This window comes from Corythoichthys intestinalis, chromosome 10, assembly GCF_030265065.1.
Source record: "Corythoichthys intestinalis isolate RoL2023-P3 chromosome 10, ASM3026506v1, whole genome shotgun sequence".
Taxonomy (NCBI): domain Eukaryota; kingdom Metazoa; phylum Chordata; class Actinopteri; order Syngnathiformes; family Syngnathidae; genus Corythoichthys; species Corythoichthys intestinalis.
Genome location: NC_080404.1, coordinates 56,377,542 through 56,398,878, shown reverse-complemented (window position 1 = coordinate 56,398,878; position 21,337 = coordinate 56,377,542). Strand labels below are relative to the sequence as shown.

The following is a 21,337-nucleotide window of genomic DNA, read 5'->3' as shown; positions in this document are numbered from 1 at the left end:
GTTAGCATGTGTGCCTGGGGGGGTGTCAGAAAGAGATGTGAATAGGTGGAGTGGAGTGTCCACAAATCAGCAATGTGTAGTATGGAACCCAGTATTGTGTAAATCCCTTGTAAATGTGGATATGCAGACATCCTATTCTATGCTGCCTGATCGCTAATCCTGGCACTGACATGGTTTCTCTACTTGAGTGTGTCAAATTGCACCCAGTCATGTGTGAATCTCATCAGACGTCTGATTGTCCTGCAGACAAGTGGAAATGCTGCGCACGGGCTGCCATAGCCAGTCAGGGGGGGTGAACCCCCTCACGCAACTCCAGCAAGGGAGCTGCGATCATCCCCCCCAGAACCCAGGCTGGTCCCCCCAGACCATCCGCGCCCCCATTAACCAGCCGTCAGGGAAGGGATGAGGGGACGGGCCACCTCCACCCTTGCCCGCCCCCACCACCGCCCGGCCACCCGGCCCACCAGCCAACGACTTAGCACATGGGGACCCCCATGGCCCACTAGAGGACACGGTCCCCACCTGGAGCAGGCGACACCCCGCCAATCCACCGGCAAACAGCCAGCGAACTGCGCTGGAGCCCAAGGAGGATGGCCCAGGCAGAGAAGAGAGGGGAAAGCGGAAGCAGGAAAGTACCGAGAAGCTGCCATGAGGTGGCGCGGACCAGAGCCCGACCCCACCCTCCACAACAACCTGCAACCGGTAGCCCAGACGAAGAGGAAGCCGCGCCCTGGGAGTCACGCCATAGAGAAAAAGTGTAGGTCCCAGGTCCCCGACTGGCAGTCATTACCCAGCGAGGGGGCTGTCCTCAACCCCCCGGGACCCAGGCTGGTCCCCCAGACCATCCGCGCCCCCACTAACTGGCCTTCAGGGAAGGGATGATTGATGCCAATGTACTTGGATTCCATTGACAGCCATGTACGATGATGCCCACAGCCATATATGTCGATTCTATTGATGCCAATGCACTTAGATTCCATTGATGCATATGTAAGTCGATGCCATTGACGCCCATGTATGCCAATGCCATTGATGGCCATGTACATCTTTGCCATTGACAGCCATATTACGTCCATGCCATTGACAGCCATATATGTGGATTCTATTGATGCCAATGTACTTGGATTCCATTGACAGCGATGTAAGTCAATGCCATTGGTACCTATGGACAGCCATGCAATTGCCGACAATATATATCCTTGCCATTGACAACAATGAACGTCCATGCCATTGATGGCACTGTATGTCCATGCCGTTGCCAGCCATGTACGTCCTTGCCAATGACGGCCATGTATGTTGATGCCATTGACAGCCATGTATCTTGATTCTATTAATGCCAATGTACTTGGATTCCGTTGACAGCCATGTACAACGATGCCATTGATACCAATGAACGTCCACGCCATTGACGGCCATGTACGTCCTTGCCGTTGACGGCCATATATGTCGATTCTATTGATGCAAATGTACTTGGATTCCATTGATGTATATGTAGGTCGATGCCATCTACGGCCATGTACGTCCTTGCCATTGACGGCCATATATGTTGATTCTATTGACAGCCATGTGTCTCGATTCTATTGATGCCAATGTACTTGGATTCCATTGACAGCCATGTACGACGATGCCATTGATACTAATGAACGTCCACCCCATGAACAGCCATGTACATCCTTGCCATTGGCGGCTATATATGTCAATTCAATTGATGCCAATGTACTTGGATTCCATTGACACATATGAAAGTCGATGCCATTGACGGCCACGTACGTCGAAATATCAACGCGAAGTGACCATATAATGTCCCCAAATCAACAGGAAGTGACCTGAAATCACAAGGACGCAACCCCAAGGGGTTTACCTGCAAAAACAAAGCTGCCATCGCAATTTCTCCAGACATTTTCTAGTTTACAAATGCTTTTATCGGCGTCCCAATAAGTTAGGCTGTTGTTTAAAATACATGTCATGTTATTTTTTTTTTTTTTTCAGTACCTGTTAGGTTGAGTTTAGGGATGGGTAAAAGTTCAGTCGGAACCGGCTGATAGGAAAACAGAGTAAAGAGCCCTCTTCCCACTGGAAGCGACATGGTTCTCTGACACAGTTGCAGGAGTCTGGAATGAGCAACAGAAGAAGAAGAAGAAGAAGAGTGTTCATTTTTTTCTGTTTTTTCACATGCAAAAATGACTCACTTGTTCTCCTTCTCCTCAATGTACTCGTGGTCCGAGACCTCCGGGAGCTGGACGACGTTGACCCGGACTGGCTTGGAGCTCTGCAGTAGTCTCCGGACCTCCTGGACTCTCAGATCTTGACTCCAGATCAGTTCTGTGACCTACGAGATCATATTTACTCAAACGTCGCTGAACGCTTAAAGACCAGGCGTACCTCTTGGACGATGTCCGACATGCCGTCCTCCTCCTCTTCGTCGGCTTCGCTGGTCGAGGGAGGATCCAAAGATAAGCTGGAACCCACGGACTATACGCAAAAATAGGAAGTCTTACCACAAAGCTAAATTGGAGAGGCATTGGCACTCACAGATTTGCTTTTGGCCGGATTGGTGTTGTGGGCTTGTCGGGTTCGGTCTTGCCGGCCGATCAGGAGGCAAACCTCCTCCGACCAATCGGCGCACGGCTGCTTCCGGCAGTGGTAGATGGCCTCTCGGACGGGCAGGGCCACACCGAACGGGACCGTCTCCAGGTCCTTTAAGGTGAATCCTGAACAACGCAATGCAAAATGATAAAAGAGCACGAGCGACGACAACTAAAATGTAATTAAAACGTGAAGAAAAATGATGACCTTGCGAGGCCAGCCAGACAACGAGCTGCTCGGCTAAACTCTCACTGCACGACTTGACTTGCTCCATGCTTGTATGTCTAGAAAACAAACAACAGGAACATCAAATTAGAACATGCGACGGAAGCGTTAGTATATTGGGTCACTTCCCTTTTATTTTGAGGAATTTCAGGTTCACTTCCTGTTCATATTGGGTGATTTTCAATAAATATGGGGTGATTTGTGGCTCACTTCCTGGACATATTTCACTTCCTGTCGTTTTTGAGACATCCCAGTGTCACTTCTGGTTTATTTTGGGACATTTCGGTTTCGATTCCTGTTCGTATTGGGTCACTTCCTGTTGATTTTGAGACATTTCAGGGTCACTTCCTGTTCATATTGTGTCGCTTCCTGTAAATATGCAGCAATTTTGGGCTCACTACCTGTAGATATCGGGTCAGTTCCGGTTGATTTTGGGACATTCCCGTGTCACTTCCTGTTGACTTTGGGCAATTCAAGGTCACTTCCTGTTGACTTTGGGGCATTTAAGGGCCACTACCTGTTGATATCGGGCCACTTCACGTTGAATTTGGGGCATTTCAGGGCCCCTTCCTGTACATATTGGGTCACTTCCTGTACATTTTGAGGCATTCCAGGGTCACTTCCTGTTTATATCAGGCCACTTCCTGTTGACTTTTGGTCATTTCAGGGTCACTTCCCGTTTATTTTGGGGCATTTAAAGGCCACTTGTTGATATTGGGCCACTTCTTGTCGACTTTGGGTCATTTCAGGGCCACTTCCTGTTGATATGGGGTCATTTCAGGGTCACTTCCTGTTCATATTGGATGACTTCCTGTGACTATGAGGCGCTTTGGACTCTTTTCCTGTACAGACTGGATCCCTTCATGTTGATTTTGAAGCATTCCAGGGTTACTTCCTGTTTATATCGGGCAACTTCCTGTTGACTTTTGGTCATTTCAGGGTCACCTCCTGTTGACTTTGGGGCATTTCAGGGTTGCTTCCTGTTGGCTGGGGTCATTTTAGGGTCACTTTCTGTTGACTTTGGGTGATTTCAGAGTCCTTTCCTGTTAATTTTGAGGTATTTCAAGAACACTTCCTGTTTATTTGGGACAATTCGGGTTCAAATCCTGTTCGTATTGGGCGATTTTGAGCTGACTTCCTGTTGATTTTGAGGCAATCCAGAGGTCACTTCCTGTTATTTGTGAGGCATTCCAGGGTCACTTCCTGTTGATTTTGGGGCATTTCTGGGTCACTTCCTATTGATTTTCAGGCATTTATCGGCCACTTCCTGTTGATATCAGGCCACTTCACGTTGAATTTGGGGCATTTCAGGGCCCCTTCCTGTAAATATTGGGTCACTTCCTGTAGATTTTGAGGCATTCCAGGGTCATTTCCTGTTTAAATCAGGCTACTTCCTGTTGACTTTTGGTCATTTGAGGGGCCCTTCCTATTTATTTTGGGGCATTTAATGGCCACTTCTTGCTGATATCGGGCCACTTCCTGTCGACTTTGGCTCATTTCAGGGCCACTTCATGTTGATTTTGGGTCATTTCAGGGTCACTTCCTGTTCATATTGGATGACTTCCTGTGACTATGAGGCGCTTTTGGACTCATTTCCTGTACAGATTGGATCCTTTCATGTTGATTTTGAAGCATTCCAGGGTTACTTCCTGTTTATATCAGGCAGCTTCCTGTTGACTTTTGGTCATTTCAGGGTTACTTCCTGTTGGCTTGGGGGTCATTTTAGGGTCACTTTATGTTGACTAGGGGTCATTTCAGAGTCACTTCTGTTAATTTTGAGGTATTTCAAGAACACTTCCCGTTTATTTTGGGATCATTCAGGTTTACCTGTTCGTATTGTTTGACTTCCTATGAATATTGGGCGATAAGCTCACTTCCTGTTGATTTTAAGGCAATCCAGAGGTCACTTCCTGTTATTTGTGAGGCATTCCAGGGTCACTTCCTGTTGCTTTTGGGGCATTTCAGGGTCACTTCCTATCTATTCTGGGGCATCTATCGGCCACTACCTGATGATATCGGGCCACTTCCTGTTGCCTTTGAGTCATTTCAGGGTCCACTTCCTGTTGATTTTGAGGTTTACGGGGTCACTCCTGTTGACTTGGGGGCATTTCAGGTTCACCTCTTATACATATTGTGTCAATTCCTGTTAATTTTGCGACATTGCAGGGTCACTTCCTGTTTGTTTGGGGGGCATTTGTAGGTCGCTTCTTATACGTATGGGGTATTTTCACCAAATCAACAGACAGTGACCCTGAAATCCCCAATATTAACAGAAAGTAAAACCCAAAATGCCCCCACATCTACAGGAAGTGACCCTGAAATACATCAAAAGCAACAGGAAGTGACCCGATATGTACAGGACTTGGAACACCAAATGCCCCCAAATCAACAGAAAGTGACTCGTGTTTGCCCACCAAAACAAAGCTACCATTGGAATTTACCCAGAAATTGCATTTCATAGTTTACTATATATATATATATATATTTTTTTTTTAGGGCTGTCAAACGATTAAAATTTTTAATCGAGTTAATTACAGCTTAAAAATTAATAATTGGTAATTAATTGTAATTAATCGCAATTTAAACCATCTCTAAAATATGCCATATTTTTCTGTAAATTATTGTTGGAATGAAAAGATAAGACACAAGATGGATATATACATTCAACATACGGTACATAAGGCCTGTATTTGTTTATTATAACAATAAATCAACAAGATGACATTAACATTATTAACATTCTGTTAAAGCGATCCATGGATAGAAAGACTTGTAGTTCTTAAAAGATAAATGTTAGTACAAGTTATAGAAATTTTACATTAAAACCCCTCTTAATGTTTTCGTTTTAATGAAATTTGTAGAATTTTCAAACAAGAAATAAACTAGTAGCCCGCCATTGTTGATGTCAATAATTACACAATGCTCATGGGTGCTTAAGCCCATAAAATCATTCGCACCCAAGCGCCAGCAGAGGGCGACAAAACTCCAAAAAACACAAGTAACAAGTTGGCATTGCACTGTGCTGTCATTTTAATCTGATTGAGCGGGGCATGTGCGTTAATTGCGTCAAATATTTTAACGTGATTAATTTAAAAAATTAATTACCGCCCGTTAACGCGATAATTTTGACAGCACTATTTTTTTTATGTGTGCATATCCATGTTGTGTCTATGTATGACACATTTTTGCACAACATTGTTGTTAATGTCAAAAAGCATCAATAAAATTGGATGTTTTTTCCTTTCTAATTGGCCATTTTCTTTTTGTTTTTAATGAATTTAAGTCCCGCCCTTAATTTTAACATATTATCCGATTGGCCACCATTGACGTCCAATCCATTCCAATGGATCTGACATCTACTAGTCACTGAAACTGATAGCAGAGGGATGAAAAGAGCTTATTTACCTTCCGTACTGCTTCTCATTGCTCTTCTGACCTGAGGAAGAAAAGAGCTCAATAACCTCCAATGAAAAAGTTGGACATGCAAATGACTCGCTCAATACGCCATTGTTCCCGCGTTGGGAGACCATGACATTTGCGTGAACAAAAATAAAAGCCCGGATACGATCGCACCGCAATGCACAAAAGTCAACGCAGAATCTTTTGTCGGCCAGTTTCAACACTCCGGCAAATATCCTTTACATTGCAAAATCACGTGTCGGTCGCCTTTACTTTCGCTCCCTGAGCCGACGTACGCCGGGTAATAAGGCTGCCGCGTCAATAAAACACACGTGTTTGAGTGGGTACTGACCTGCGGAAAGCTTCACCAGGTACTCGGAAACGTTGGACGCGGTCGCGTTGTCGTCACCGCCGATGTAAAGAGCGTAACTCTAATTGAAGACATGAAAGAAAAGTTTTGACCATGATTATGTGTCTAGTTTCCAATAAAAATATCTTTTCACAATGGAAATCATGTCAAATTCCTTGATTTTGAGGCATATCGAACTTCCTGTAGATATTGGGTCACTTCCTGTTGTTTTTGGGGCATTTCAGGGTCACTTCCTGTTGGTTTGGTGCCTTTCAGCTTCACTTCTACATGTCGGATCACTTCCTGTTGATTATGAGGCATCCCAGGGTCACTTCCTGTTGATTTAGGGGCATTTCATGTTTACTTCCTGTTATTTTGGGTCACTTCCTGTTGATTTTCAGGTATTTCAGAGTCACTTCCTGTTGATTTGGGGGCATGTCATGGTCACTTCCTGCTGATTTTGAGACATTCCAGGGTCACTTCCCGTTCATATTGGGCCACTTCCTGTAGATTATGAGTCATTCCGGGGTCACTTCCTGTTGATATGGGGGGATTTCAGGGTCACTTCCTGTTGATTTGGGCCCTTTCAGCTTCACTTCTTCTACATATTGGATCACTTCCTGTTGTTTATGAGGCATCCTAGGGTCACTTCCTGTTGATTTAGGGGCATTTCATGGTTGACTTCCTGTTCATTTGGGTCACTTCCTGTTGATTTTCAGGTATTTCAGAGTCGCTTCCTGTTGATTTGGGGGCATGTCATGGTCACTTCCTGCTGATTTTGAGACATTCCAGGGTCACTTCCTGTTCATATTGGGTCACTTTCTGTAGATTGAGGCATTCCAGGGTCACTTCCTGTTGATTTAGGGGAATTTCGCATTTATTTCCTGTTCATTTGGGTAACTTCCTGTTAATTTGAGGTATTTCAGGGTCACCTCCGGTACATATTGGGTCACTTCCTGTTGATTTTGAGGCATTCCGGGCTCACTTCCTGTTGATTTGGGGGCATTTCAGATTCACTTCCTGTACATATTGGCTCACTTCCTGTTCATTTTGAGGAATTCCAGGGTCACTTCCTGTTGATATTGAGTCACTTGGGTTGGAAATCAACAGGATTGAATGACGTTGTTTTGCCATTGAAACGAATGGTGAATAGGGCTATTGGAAATGAATGGGAAATTTGGGCCATAGGAAATGAATAGGTACATTTTTGGCAAATTTTCAGGGACACTTCCAGTTGATTTTAAGGAACCTCGGACTTCCTGTAGGTATCAGGTCAGTACCTGTTGATCTTGAGACATTTTGTGTTCACCTCCTTTACATACTGGGTCACTTCCTGTTGATTTTGAGGCATTCCAGGGTTATTTCCTGTCTGTGTTGGTCACTTCCTGTTGATATTGAGTGACTTGGGTTAGAAATCAACAGAATTGAATGTTGAAGTTTTTTGCCATTGAAATGAATGGCGAATAGGGCTATTGGAAATAAATGGGAAATTTGGGCCATAGGAAATGAATGGGTAGGTTTTTGGCAAATTTTCAGAGTCACTTCCTGTTGATTTTGAGGCATTCCAGAGTCACTTCCTGTTCATATTGGGTCAGTTCCTATTGATAATGGGGCATCCCGGGTTCACGTCCTGTACATAATGGCCCACTTCTTCTTGATTTTGAGGCATTCCGGGGTCACTTCCTGTTGATTTGGGGCATTTTGTGTTCTGTTTCTGCACACAGTAGGTCACTTGTTGATTTTGGGGCATTTCAGGGTCACTTCCTGTTGATTTTGAGGCATTTCAGGGTTACTTCCTGGACATAATAGGTCACTTGTTGATTTTGGAGCACATCAGGGTCACTTCCTGTTGATTTCGGGGCATTTCAGGTTCACTTCCTGTACATATTGGGTCACTTCCTGTTGATTTGGGGCATTTTGTGTTCTGTTTCTGTACACGGTAGGTCAATTGTTGATTTTGGGGCACTTCAGGGTCACTTCCTGTTGATTTTGGGGCATTTCAGGCTCACTTCCTGCACATATTGGGTCACTTCCTGTTGATTTTGAGGCATTTCAGGTTCACTTCCTGTACATATTGGGTCACTTCCTGCTGATTTGGGGCATTTTGTGTTCTGTTTCTGTACACGGTAGGTCACTTGTTGATTTTGGGGCATTTCAGGGTCACTTCCTGGTGATTTTGAGGCATTTCAGGGTTACTTCCTGAACATAATAGGTCACTTGTTGATTTTGGAGCACATCAGGGTCACTTCTTGTTGATTTCGGGGCATTTCAGGTTCATTTCCTGTACATATTGGGTCACTTCCTGTTGATTTGGGGCATTTTGTGTTCTGTTTCTGTACACGGTAAGGCAAGGCAAGGCAAGGCAAATTTATTTATATAGCACAATTCAACACAAGGCAATTTCAAGTGCTTTACATCACATGAAAACCATAAAAATCACATTTAAATCAACACAACGTAAAAACCAAGACAGAAGATCGCATTTAATCACAGAATAAAAATAAATAAATAAAAATAAAACAAAAATAGAAATAAAGCAAAAACTACTACTAATAATAATCATTGAAATCAGCAATGGAGATAAGCACAAGAGGAATAGAAGGCAGGTAGATTGAAATATATAGACAGTTATGGATATGCAGTGCTAAGGTCAATTGTTGATTTTGGGGCACTTCAGGGTCACTTCCTGTTGATTTTGGGGCATTTCAGGCTCACTTCCTGCACATATTGGGTCACTTCCTGTTGATTTTGAGGCATTTCAGGTTCACTTCCTGGACATATTGGGTCACTTCCTGCTGATTTGGGGCATTTTGTGTTCTGTTTCTGTACACGGTAGGTCACTTGTTGATTTTGGGGCATTTCAGGGTCACTTCCTGGTGATTTTGAGGCATTTCAGGGTTACTTCCTGAACATAATAGGTCACTTGTTGATTTTGGAGCACATCAGGGTCACTTCTTGTTGATTTCGGGGCATTTCAGGTTCACTTCCTGTACATATTGGGTCACTTCCTGTTGATTTGGGGCATTTTGTGTTCTGTTTCTGTACACGGTAGGTCAATTGTTGATTTTGGGGCACTTCAGGGTCACTTCCTGTTGATTTTGGGGCATTTCAGGCTCACTTCCTGCACATATTGGGTCACTTCCTGTTGAGGCATTTCAGGTTCACTTCCTGTACATATTGGGTCACTTCCTGCTGATTTGGGGCATTTTGTGTTCTGTTTCTGTACACGGTAGGTCACTTGTTGATTTTGGGGCACTTAAGGGTCACCTCCTGTTGATTTTGGGGCATTTCAGGTTCACTTCCTGTATATATTGGGTCACTTCCTGCTGATTTGGGGCATTTTGTGTTCTGTTTCTGTACACGGTAGGTCACTTGTTGATTTTGGAGCACTTCAGGGTCACTTCCTGTTGATTTTGGGCACTTCGGGTCACCTTCCTGTACATATTGGGTCACTTCCTGTTGATTTTGAGGCATTTCAGGGTCACTTCCTGTACATGTTAGGTCACTTGTTGATTATGAGGAACTTCAGGGCCACTTCCTGTTGATTTTAGGGAATTTTGTGTGCACCTTCTGTACATATTGGGTCACTTCCTGTTGATTTTGGGCAATTTGGGTCCACTTCCTGTACATGTTGGGTCACTTCCTGTGGATTTTGAGGCATTTCAGGGTCACTTCCTGTACATATTAGGTCACTTGTGGATGATGGGGCACTTCAGGGCCACTTCCTGTTGATTTGGGGGAATTTGGGGTTCACTTTCTGTACATTTTGGGTCACTTTCTGTTGATTTAGGGGGCATTTCGAATTCAGTTCCTGTATATATTCGGTCACTTGTTAATCTTGAGGCACTTCAAGGTCAATTCCATGAATTTTAAAACAATTAAAGACCTTGATCATCAGGATTTTCAGTTTAAGACATTTTAAGACTTTTTTAATGATCCGTAGGAGCCCTGAATATTCTCGTATTACTTTATAATTCATGTTCACTGCCAGCCTTTCCAGTCAAAATTCCCTGGACATAATTAGCCTCCCCAAAATAAATGTGGAAAAGTAAAACAATTTCCCATTACGCACATAACGGGGAAGGTTTTGTTCTTCCCTGAATGAATCAACGCTTGAACCCGTTAGCATCACTGGCAAATTACAGTACGTCCGCTTTTTTTCCATTCTAATAAAAAGGGATAATTGCTCTTCATATAACACAAAACGCACACAGCGAACTCTTTACCCTCACATACTCAAACACCTAGCGAGTACATGAATCACGTACCAGAACGAGCAGCCGGACCCGATGACAGATGCCGGGCAGGTAAGGGAAAGGCGGGACTTTCTCCCCTCGAAGACAACTGCTGAACCAGCTGAAGACGCAAGGTGGCTCCGCCCGCAGGAAAGACGGGTACTGCATTTGACCAATCAGAGCTAAAAACAAAACCAAAAAAAAGTGGGAAAAAGGCAATTTTCTGCTTCTTTCAAAACACCATAGTTACATGACGAAATCTTACACTGATCAATGTAGCAACTCTCGGTGAATCCGCTCATTAATGAAGGGTAGTCTCTCCAGTATAGGTCCAGATAGTCCTCCAAATGGAGGTCTCTGCAAATAGAATTGGGTTAGGAGGGTGTGTCAATATGTCGTAATAGTTTGTAGCCCAAAAAGTTATCGATATGCTCCTGCCAGGAATCGATATAGCGTTTTAAAAAGATGTCGATGTTGAAAACAAAAGAGGTCGCTATAAAAAATCTACAATTAGAATAGTGTCTATGTTGGCTCACTGGCTGCCATTGACGGCGATAGACATCCAATCCATTTAGACCGGATTGGACATCAAGAGCAGTCCCAGACAGTCTTTTGTGGGCCTTTACAAGTCATTTCCTGTTCATTTTAGGGCACGCACAGGTGACTTCCTGTTGATTTTAAGTCAGTTCCTGTTCATTCAGGGACATTCTTCCTTTTCAGTTACCCAAAATCATCAGGAAGTGACCTGTAAATGTCCCAAAATCAACAGGAAGCATTCACAGCCAGTGTTGTTGGGATTTACTGATCACTTCCTGTTCATTTTAGGCCATTTAAAGGTTACTTCCTGTTGATTTCGAGTCACTTCCTATTCCTTGGGGGACATTCTTCCTTTTCAGTAACCCAAAATTCAACTGAAAGTGACCTGTAAATTCTCCAAAGTCAACGGGAAGCATTCACAGCCAGTCTTGTGGCCATTTAAATGTCACTTCCTGTTCATTTTAGGGCTTATGGTGGTCACTTCCTGTTGATTATGGGGCATTTACAGGTCACTTTGTGGTCATTTTAGGGCATTTACAGGTCACTTCCTGTTCATTTTGGGGCATTTACAGGTCACTTTTTGGTCATTTTAGGGCAATTACAGGTCACTTCCTGTTCATTCAGGGACATTCTTCCTTTTCAGTTACCCCAAATCAACAGGAAGTGATCTGTAAATGTCCCAAAATCAACAGGAAGCATTCACAGCCAGTGTTGTTGGGATTTACTGATCACTTCCTGTTCATTTTAGGCCATTTACAGGTTACTTCCTGTTGATTTTGAGTCACTTCCTATTCCTTGGGGGACATTCTTCCTTTTCAGTAACCCAAAAATCAACTGAAAGTGACCTGTAAATTCTCCAAAGTCAACAGGAAGCATTCACAGCCAGTCTTGTGGGCATTTAAAGGTCACGTCCTGTTCATCTTAGGTCATTTACAGGTCACTTCCTGTTCATTATGGGGCATTCTTCCTTTTCAATAACCCAAAATCAACAGGAAGTGACCTGTAAATGCTCCAAAATGAACAGGAAGTATCCAAAGCCTGTCTTGTGGGCATTTACAGGTCACTTCCTGTTTATTTGAGGACATTCTTCCCTTTCAGTGACCTAAAATGTACAGGAAGTGACCTGTAAATGTCCCAAAATCAACAGGAAGCATTCACAGCCAGTCTTGTGGGCACTTCCTGTTCATTTTGGGCCATTTGCTGGTCACTTTCTGTTAGTTTTGAGTCACTTCCTGTTCATTTGGGGACATTCTTCCTTTTCAGTAACCCAAAAATCTACAGTAAAGGGACCTGCAAATGCTCTAAAAGCAACAGCTAGCATTCACAGCCAGTCTTGTGGCCATTTAAATGTCACTTCCTGTTCATTTTAGGCCATTTACAGGTTACTTCCTGTTGATTTTGAGTCACTTCCTATTCCTTGGGGGACGTTCTTCCTTTTCAGTAACCCAAAAATCAACTGAAAGTGACCTGTAAATTCTCCGAAGTCAACAGGAAGCATTCAAAGCCAGTCTTGTGGGCATTTAAAGGTCACTTCCTATTCATCTTAGGTCATTTACAGGTCACTTCCTGTTCATTATGGGGCATTTACAGGTCACTTTGTTGTCATTTTATGGCATTTACAGGTCACATCCTGTTCATTAGTGGACATTCTTCCTTTTCAATAACCCATAATCAACAGGAAGTGACCTGTAAATGCTCCAAAATCAACAGGACATATCCAAAGCCTGTCTTGTGGGCATTTACAAGTCACTTCCTGTTCATTTTGGGGCATTTACAGGTCACTTCTTGGTCATTTTAGGGCAATTACAGGTCACTTCCTGTTTATTTGAGGACATTCTTCCTTTTCAGTGACCTAAAATGAACAGGAAGTGACCTGTAAACGTCCCAAAATCAACAGGAAGCATTCACAGCCAATCTTGTAGGCAGTTACAGGTCACTTCCTGTTCATTTTGGGCCATTTGCTGGTCACTTTCTGTTAGTTTTGAGTCACTTCCTGTTCATTTGGGGACATTCTTCCTTTTCAGTAACCCAAAATCAACAGGAAGTGACCCCTAAAAGCCCTAAAATGAACAGGTAGCATTCACAGCCAGTCTTGTGGGCATTTAAAAGTCACTTCCTGTTCATTTTAGGGCTTATGGGGGTCACTTCCTGTTGATTTTGGGGCATTTACAGGTTACTTTGTGGTCATTTTAGGGCATTTACAGGTCACTTCCTGTTTATTTGGGGGCATTCTTCCTGATCAGTAACCCAAAATCAACAGGAAGTGACCCCTAAAAGCCCTAAAATGAACAGGAAGCATTGACGGTCAGTTTTGTGGGCAGTGACAGGTCACCTCCTGTTGATTTTGAGGCATTTCCTGTACATAATAGGTCACTTGTTGATTTTAGGCATTTCAGGTTCACTTCCTGTACATATTGGGTCACATCCTGTTGATCTGGGGCATTTTGTGTTCTGTTTCTGTACACGGTAGGTCACTTGTTGATTTTGGGGCACTTCAGGGTCACTTCCTGTTGATTTTGGGCACTTCGGGTCCACTTCCTGTACATATTGGGTCACTTGTTGATTATGGGGCACTTCAGGGCCACTTCCTGTTGATTTTAGGGAATTTTGGGTTCACTTTCTGCACATATTGGGTCACTTCCTGTTGATTTTGGGCACTTCGGGTCCACTTCCTGTACATATTGGGTCACTTCCTGTTGATTTTGAGGCATTTCAGGGTCCCTTCCTGTACATATTAGGTCGCTTGTTGATTATGGGGCACTTCAGGGTCACTTCCTGTTGATTTGGGGGCACTTCGGGTCCACTTCCTGTACATACTGGGTAACTTCCTGTTGATTTCGATGCATTTCAGGGTCACTTCCTGTACATATTAGGTCACTTGTTGATTTTGGGGCACTTCAGGGTCACTTCCTGTTCATTTTAGGGTATTTACAGGTTACTTCTTCATTTGGAGTCACTTTCTATTCATTTGGGGACATTCTTAAGACACTTCCTGTTCACTAACCTACAATGAACAGGACCTGTAAAAGAGCCAAAATCAACAGGAAGTGACTGAAAATCAACAGCAAAGGACCTGAAATGGTCTCATTGGTTGTCATTGACTGCCATAGACGTCCAATTCGTTTGAAAAGGGAGGGTGGCAGCGATCACTGTTCATTCAGATCGGACGCCTACTCCTGATAAAATACCTCCACTTCGATGGCGACCAATGAGTTAAATGAGCGCCCCGTAAAAGGTTAAGCGCATCGTACATCTCTTGGCTCCGCTTGCTTCTCTTAAGATAATTGTTGTGTCACTCGCCGTGCTATAAATATTCCACCTGCCTTCCTTTTATCTCCATGGAACGAGTGCAGAAAGAGAAAGAAAGATGAGCGCTGGAAGATGACAGCTGACCTACAGTATGATGATTTCAACGGCATTTTAAAAGAAAAAAAAATGGCCCCAGAGCAAACGCAGACGTAAACAGGGAATGAACTAAACATGCAATTAGAGTGTTTAAAACCACGACCAAAAATAAAGTCCTGCTCCCTCCGTGACATTCGGCTTTGTTGTGGTGTGTTAATTAAGTGCATACGTCATTGGTGTTCTTTTTTCAACTTCACATGATCAATAGTTTTTCATTTGTAACAGAAGTGTTTCTCATACAATGCATTCGAGAAATGAAACAAGGTGAGATACACACTTTAACATGTTAAGATTGACTATTTGATGGTAGCTTGGCATGTGATTTCTAATGGGCAAAATTTCCCATTCATATCCAATGGCCCTATTCGCCATTCATTTCAATAGCACAAAAACTTCCATCCACTCCCATTGATTTCCAACCAGAGTGACCCGAAATCAACAGGAAGTGAGCTTATATGAACAGGAAGTGACCCCATAACTCCCCCAAATCAACAGGAAGCGACCCAATATGAACAGGAAGCTAACCCAAAATGTCCCCAACAGGGAGTGACCCGGGAATGTCCCAAATCAACAGGAAGTGATGCAATATGTACAGGAAGTGACCCCAAAATGCCCCAAAATCAACAGGAAGTGACTCCGAAATCCCGCAAATCAACAGGAAGTGACCCAATATGAACATGAAGTGAACCCAAATCAACAGGAAGTGACTCCAAAATCCCCCAAATCAACAGGAGGTGACCCAATATGAACAAGAATTGAACCCAAAATGTCCACAAATCAACAGGAAGTGACCTCAAAATCCCCCATATCAATAGAAAGTGACACTGAAATACCTCAAAATCAACAGGAAGTGACCCTGAAATGACCCAAAGTCGCCAGGAAGTGACCAGATATCAACAGAAAGTATGCCTGAAATGTCCCAAAAGCAAAACAGCAAGTGAAATGGCCCAAAAAAATCAATAGGAAATGACCCCTTATGTCCAGGAGGTGAACCCGAAATGTCCCCAAATCATCAGCAAGTGACTTGATATCAGCAGGACGTTTCCCCAAAATGTCCCCAAATAAGCAGGAAGTGATCTGATATCAACAGGACGTGTCACCGAAATGTCTCTTAATCAACAGGAAGTGACATGACATCAATAGAACGTGTCCCTGAAATGTCCCCAAATCAACTTGAAGTGACCTGATTGCATGAGCACGTGTCCCCGAAATGTCCCCAAATCAACAGGAAGTGATCTGATATCAACAGGACGTATCCCCGAAACGTCCCCAACAGGAGGTGACCTGATAAGAACAAGATGTGTCCCTAAAATGTCCCCAAATCAACAGGAAGTGACCTGATAACCGGACGTCTCCCCGAAAAGTCCCCAAATCCACAGGAGGTGACCTGATATGAACAGGTTGTGTCACCAAAATGTCCCTAAATCAACAAGAAGTGAACTGACATTAATCGGAAGTGACCCGATAATAGGACGTGTCCACAAAGTGTCCCCAAATCAACAAAAAGTGACCTGACATCAATGGGACATGTCCACGAAATTTCCCCAAATCAACTTGAAGTGACCTGATAGCAACAGGTTGTGTCCCCGAAATGTCCCCAAATCAACAGGAAGTGACCTGATAACCAGACTTGTCTCCGAAATGTCCCCTAATCAACAAAAAGTGACCTGGTAACAAGATGTGTCCCCAAAATTCCCCCAAATCAACAGGAAGTGACCTGATATCAACAAGACATGTCCCCAAAATATCCTCAAATCAACAGGAAGTGACCTGTATCAACAGGATGTGCCCCCGAAATGTCCCCAAATCAACAAAAAGTGACATACTAACCGGGTGTGTCCCCAAATGTCCCCAAATCACTAGAAAATGACTTGATATCAACAGGACATGCCCCCGAGATGTCCTCAAATCAACAGGAAATGACCTGATAACAGGACGTGTCCCCGGATCAACAGGATGTGTCCCCAAAATGTCCCCAAATCAACAGGAAGTGACCTGATATCAATAGGATATGTTCCCCAAATGTCCCTAAATCAACAAAAAGTGACCTGATAACAGGACGTGTCCCCAAATAAACAGGGAGTGACCTGATATCAAAAGGGCATGTCTCTGAAATGTCCCCAAACCAACAGGAAATGACCGGATAACAGGACGTGTTTCCGAATCAACAGGATGTGTCCCCAAAATGTCCCCAAATCAACAGGAAATGACCTGATATCAATATGATGTGTCCCCGAAATGTCCCCAAATCAACAGGAAGTGACCTGATAATAGGACGTGTCAACAAAGTGTCCCCAAATCAACAAAATGTGACCTGACATCAATGGGACATGTCCACGAAATTTCCCCAAATCAACAGGAAGTGACCTGATAACCAGACTTGTCCCCAAAATTTCCCCAAATCAACAGGAAGTGACCTGATATCAACAAGACATGTCCCCAAAATGTCCTCAAATCAACAGGAAGTGACCTGTATCAACAGGATGTGCCCCTGAAATGTCCCCAAATCAACAAAAAGTGACCTGATAACTGGGTGTGCCCCTAAAATCTCCCCAAATCAACAGAAAATGACTTGATATCAACAGGACGTGCCCCCGAGATGTCCTCAAATCGACAGAAAGTGACCTGATACCAACTGGACGTGTCTCCAAAATGTCACTAAATCAACAGGAAGTCACCTGATAACAGGACGTGTCCCCGAATCAAAAGGATGTGTCCCCGAGATGTCCCCAAATCAACAGGAAGTGACCTGATATCAATAGGATATGTTCCCCAAATGTCCCCAAATCAACAAAAAGTGACCTGATAACAGGACGTGCCCCCGAGATGTCCTCAAATCGACAGAAAGTGACCTGATACCAACTGGACGTGTCTCCAAAATGTCACTAAATCAACAGGAAGTCACCTGATAACAGGACGTGTCCCCGAATCAAAAGGATGTGTCCCCGAGATGTCCCCAAATCAACAGGAAGTGACCTGATATCAATAGGATATGTTCCCCAAATGTCCCCAAATCAACAAAAAGTGACCTGATAACAGGACGTGCCCCCGAGATGTCCTCAAATCGACAGAAAGTGACCTGATACCAACTGGACGTGTCTCCAAAATGTCACTAAATCAACAGGAAGTCACCTGATAACAGGACGTGTCCCCGAATCAAAAGGATGTGTCCCCGAGATGTCCCCAAATCAACAGGAAGTGACCTGATATCAATAGGATATGTTCCCCAAATGTCCCCAAATCAACAAAAAGTGACCTGATAACAGGACGTGTCCCCAAAATGTCCCCAAATAAACAGGGAGTGACCTGATATCAAAAGGGCATGTCTCCGAAATGTCCCCAAATCAACAGGAAGTGACCGGATAACAGGACGTGTCTCCGAATCAACAGGATGTGTCCCAAAAATGTCCCCAAATCAACATGAAATGACCTGATATCAATAGGATGTGTCCCCGAAATGTCGCCAGATCAACAAAAAGTGGCCTGATAACAGGACGTGTCCCCAAAATGTCTCCAAATAAACAGGAAGTGACCTGATATCAACAGGACCTGAACCTAAAATGCCCCCAAATCAACAGGAGGTGACGTGACATCAACAAGACGTGTCCCCGAAATGTTCCCAAATGATCAGAAAGTGACCTGATGACAGGACGTGTCACCGAAATGTCCCCGATTAAACAGGAAGTGACCTGATATCAACGGGACGTGTACCTGAAACGTCCCCAAATCAAGATCTACTGTATTTGAATGTTTAAAAACTATATTTTTGCGGCAAATAATCTTGTGTGATTAAAATGCGATCAATCAAAATAATCGAGAACACTTAATTACAAAGTGGCTAATTAAGAGTTCCACTCCTAGTTTTAACAACACGTTATGTGTGACATGATTTTTTTTTTTTTTTTTTGTCTAGCATTAAAAAAAACGGCATTTGAACAGGGGTGCGTTCAATTTGTAACCACTGAACATTGTTTCCTCCAAAGGCCGGCGTGCTATCGGGCCACTTCGGCGTGGTGAGAAAGAAACTCATAAAGGTGAAGTGAGCGTCGTGACTGGCGACAATGGCAGAAAACGCAGAGCGGGAGGTTCGAGCGCTTTTCCGTGTAAATAGGTCAGCACCGCTACCAGAAACTCAACAAAGAAACAACAGTCACATTTCATTCGACATTGCGTCTATTCAGTTGGCCGACATTTGCTAAGAAGTACAATGTCGACCGAAGCATTAAGCAAATAAGAGTTTGTCGAGTGCCTGTTGCTGATTGTGAACGCCGCCGTGTGAGGTGCCGACCACTCAATACCAATCAGGCTAAAACGACAAGCTCATTAGTGGAGGTGGAGTCCGCATAAATAGCAGCCGCTTCTACACGCTGACCCTGAAAATTGAGTTCCATTCAAATCCGCACAATGTGAAAAACCATCAATAACCACGTTAAAAGACAAGTTGGTGGTTGTCATACACACAACATCCTGTCGATGGTTAATAAAGGCTTAAAAAATATATATATACGCGTGGAAAGTTGAGAATGTCGGGCGCTCGGTATGCAAGCGGGGAAAGCGGCACAACGCCAACAAAGCGCACCAGGGTGGCCAAAACATTGACTTATTTCAACGAAACAAAGGAGGGTACACTGTTGTGTCCAGGGCTGCAGCTATCGATTATTTTGGTAGTCGATTAATCGATGAACTACTTAGTCCGAATAATCGAGTAATCAGATAAGAAACAAAAATTTAAAATACCTGAGCTAAGCCTCAAACGGCATAAAAAAATAAAATAAATGAGGCTCTATGTACAACAAAAGAACAATTGGCTAACTTACATAGTAAAAGTCCGCTAGCTTAAATGCTATAAAATGCTAACGTTTTTTGTTTTTACCATGCTCTTAACAAATGGTTCAAACACATATGCCCCCCAAAAACGGCTAAATATAACTATAAACTAAATTACAAATGCATTTAAAAAAAAAAAAAAAAAAAAAAACAGGTCTTAACAGGGAGCAGCTGGATTCAGCCACATGAAATGAGGCAGACTAGAGGGCAGTATATCCACCCAATTCAATACAACTATAAATTAGGGCTGTCAAACAATTAAAATTTTTAATCGAGTTAATTACAGGTTAAAAATTAAATGTAATGAATCGCAATTCATCGCAATTCAAACCATCTATAAAATATGCCATATTTTTCTGTAAATTATTGTTGGAATGGAAAGATAAGACAAGATGGATATACATTCAACATGCGGTACATAAGGACTGTATTTGTTTATTATAACAATAAATCAACGAGATGGCATTAACATTAATAACATTCTAAACAAAGCAATCCATGGATAGAAAGACTTGTAGTTTTTAAAAGATAAATGTTAGTACAAGTTATAGAAATGTTATATTAAAACCCCTCTTAATGTTTTCGTTTTAATAAAATTGGTAAAATTTTCAATCAAAAAATAAACTAGTAGCCCGCCATTGTTGATGTCAATAATTACTTACACAATGCTCATGGGTGCCGAAGCCTATAAAATCAGTCGCACCCAAGGGCAGCAAAACTCCGCAAAACACAATTAACAAGCGGGGTTTTCATTGTAATGTCATTTAAATCTGTCTGAGCGGGGCATGTGCGTTAATTGCGTCAAATATTTTAATGTGATTAATTTAAAAAATTAATTACCGCCCGTTAACGCGATAATTTTGACAGCCCTACTATAAATACAAACACTTTCAAAACAAACCATTGCAACGCCACATTATTTAAACAAATACCCGAAGCGGCAAAGTTTAATTTGAATCTTTTTTTCTAATCGAATACTCGAGTTAATCGATTAATCGTTGCAGCACCAGTTGTGTCCTGTGTTTTCAATACCAAGCTTGGCTGCATGTCGGCCGTGAATGAACACCTAAAGCGCCGTCACCCAGTTGCAATTTTGGAAGACGACAGGAGCTCAGCTGGCAGATTGTAAGTCCATCTAACTAACTAACGGCATGTTTTCTTGAAGTCGCTAAGCCTGTCGCTATATGTAATGAGTCCATTTATCGCACGGTAAATAAAAACGAGGGCGGTCATTTTCACAGCTGCATTTGATCGTCACGTGCCTGCTGATGGCATATGAGACTCCAGTTCCTTTCAAAGATGTTCATTGGTCATCAACACAGCGTGGAATTCAAGTTCAGACATGCACAATAGGGGAACACATCTATATTAAACACTGTAAACGTTAGCATTGCTTCATTGAGGCTCACGGGGGAAAAAAAGACAACCTACTTCAGCCTGCTATAAAACATTGGCAGTAAAGATGTCCCGATCACGTCATTTTCAAAGTATCAGAATCGGCAAAAAAATATCGGACATGCCTTTTTTAAATTTTTTTAATTTAAATCGTTTTCTAATTGTATATAACGTTACAGACAAAATGTCTTACACTCATCCAGAGTAGTTTTGGCTTAAAGTATCAAATTTACTGCGTTAACGGCGGTAATTATTTTTTCTCAATTAATCACATTGAATAATTAACGCATGCGCTGCACGACCCACTCACGCATTGTCGCGTTCAATCTATAAAGTTTTACCAATATATAGAGCTAAACGCAGCGTACAATGAGTAGAG

At 43.0% G+C, this 21,337-nt stretch overlaps 1 protein-coding gene across 1 annotated transcript in view; it reads right to left on the bottom strand.

The window, feature by feature from the left end:
* The window catches only part of anapc1 (anaphase promoting complex subunit 1), a 93,227-nt gene that overhangs the window by 26,060 nt on the left and 45,830 nt on the right, over window positions 1–21,337 (bottom strand). Inside the window, exons 23-31 of the mRNA XM_057848783.1 lie at window positions 11,060–11,151; window positions 10,828–10,976; window positions 6,563–6,641; window positions 6,217–6,247; window positions 2,794–2,870; window positions 2,533–2,711; window positions 2,383–2,472; window positions 2,190–2,329; window positions 1,993–2,111 (exon numbers count right to left, since the gene is read on the bottom strand). Of these exons, the coding sequence (XP_057704766.1) occupies window positions 1,993–2,111; window positions 2,190–2,329; window positions 2,383–2,472; window positions 2,533–2,711; window positions 2,794–2,870; window positions 6,217–6,247; window positions 6,563–6,641; window positions 10,828–10,976; window positions 11,060–11,151 (956 nt within the window). The remainder of the gene's footprint in view (window positions 1–1,992; window positions 2,112–2,189; window positions 2,330–2,382; window positions 2,473–2,532; window positions 2,712–2,793; window positions 2,871–6,216; window positions 6,248–6,562; window positions 6,642–10,827; window positions 10,977–11,059; window positions 11,152–21,337) is intronic.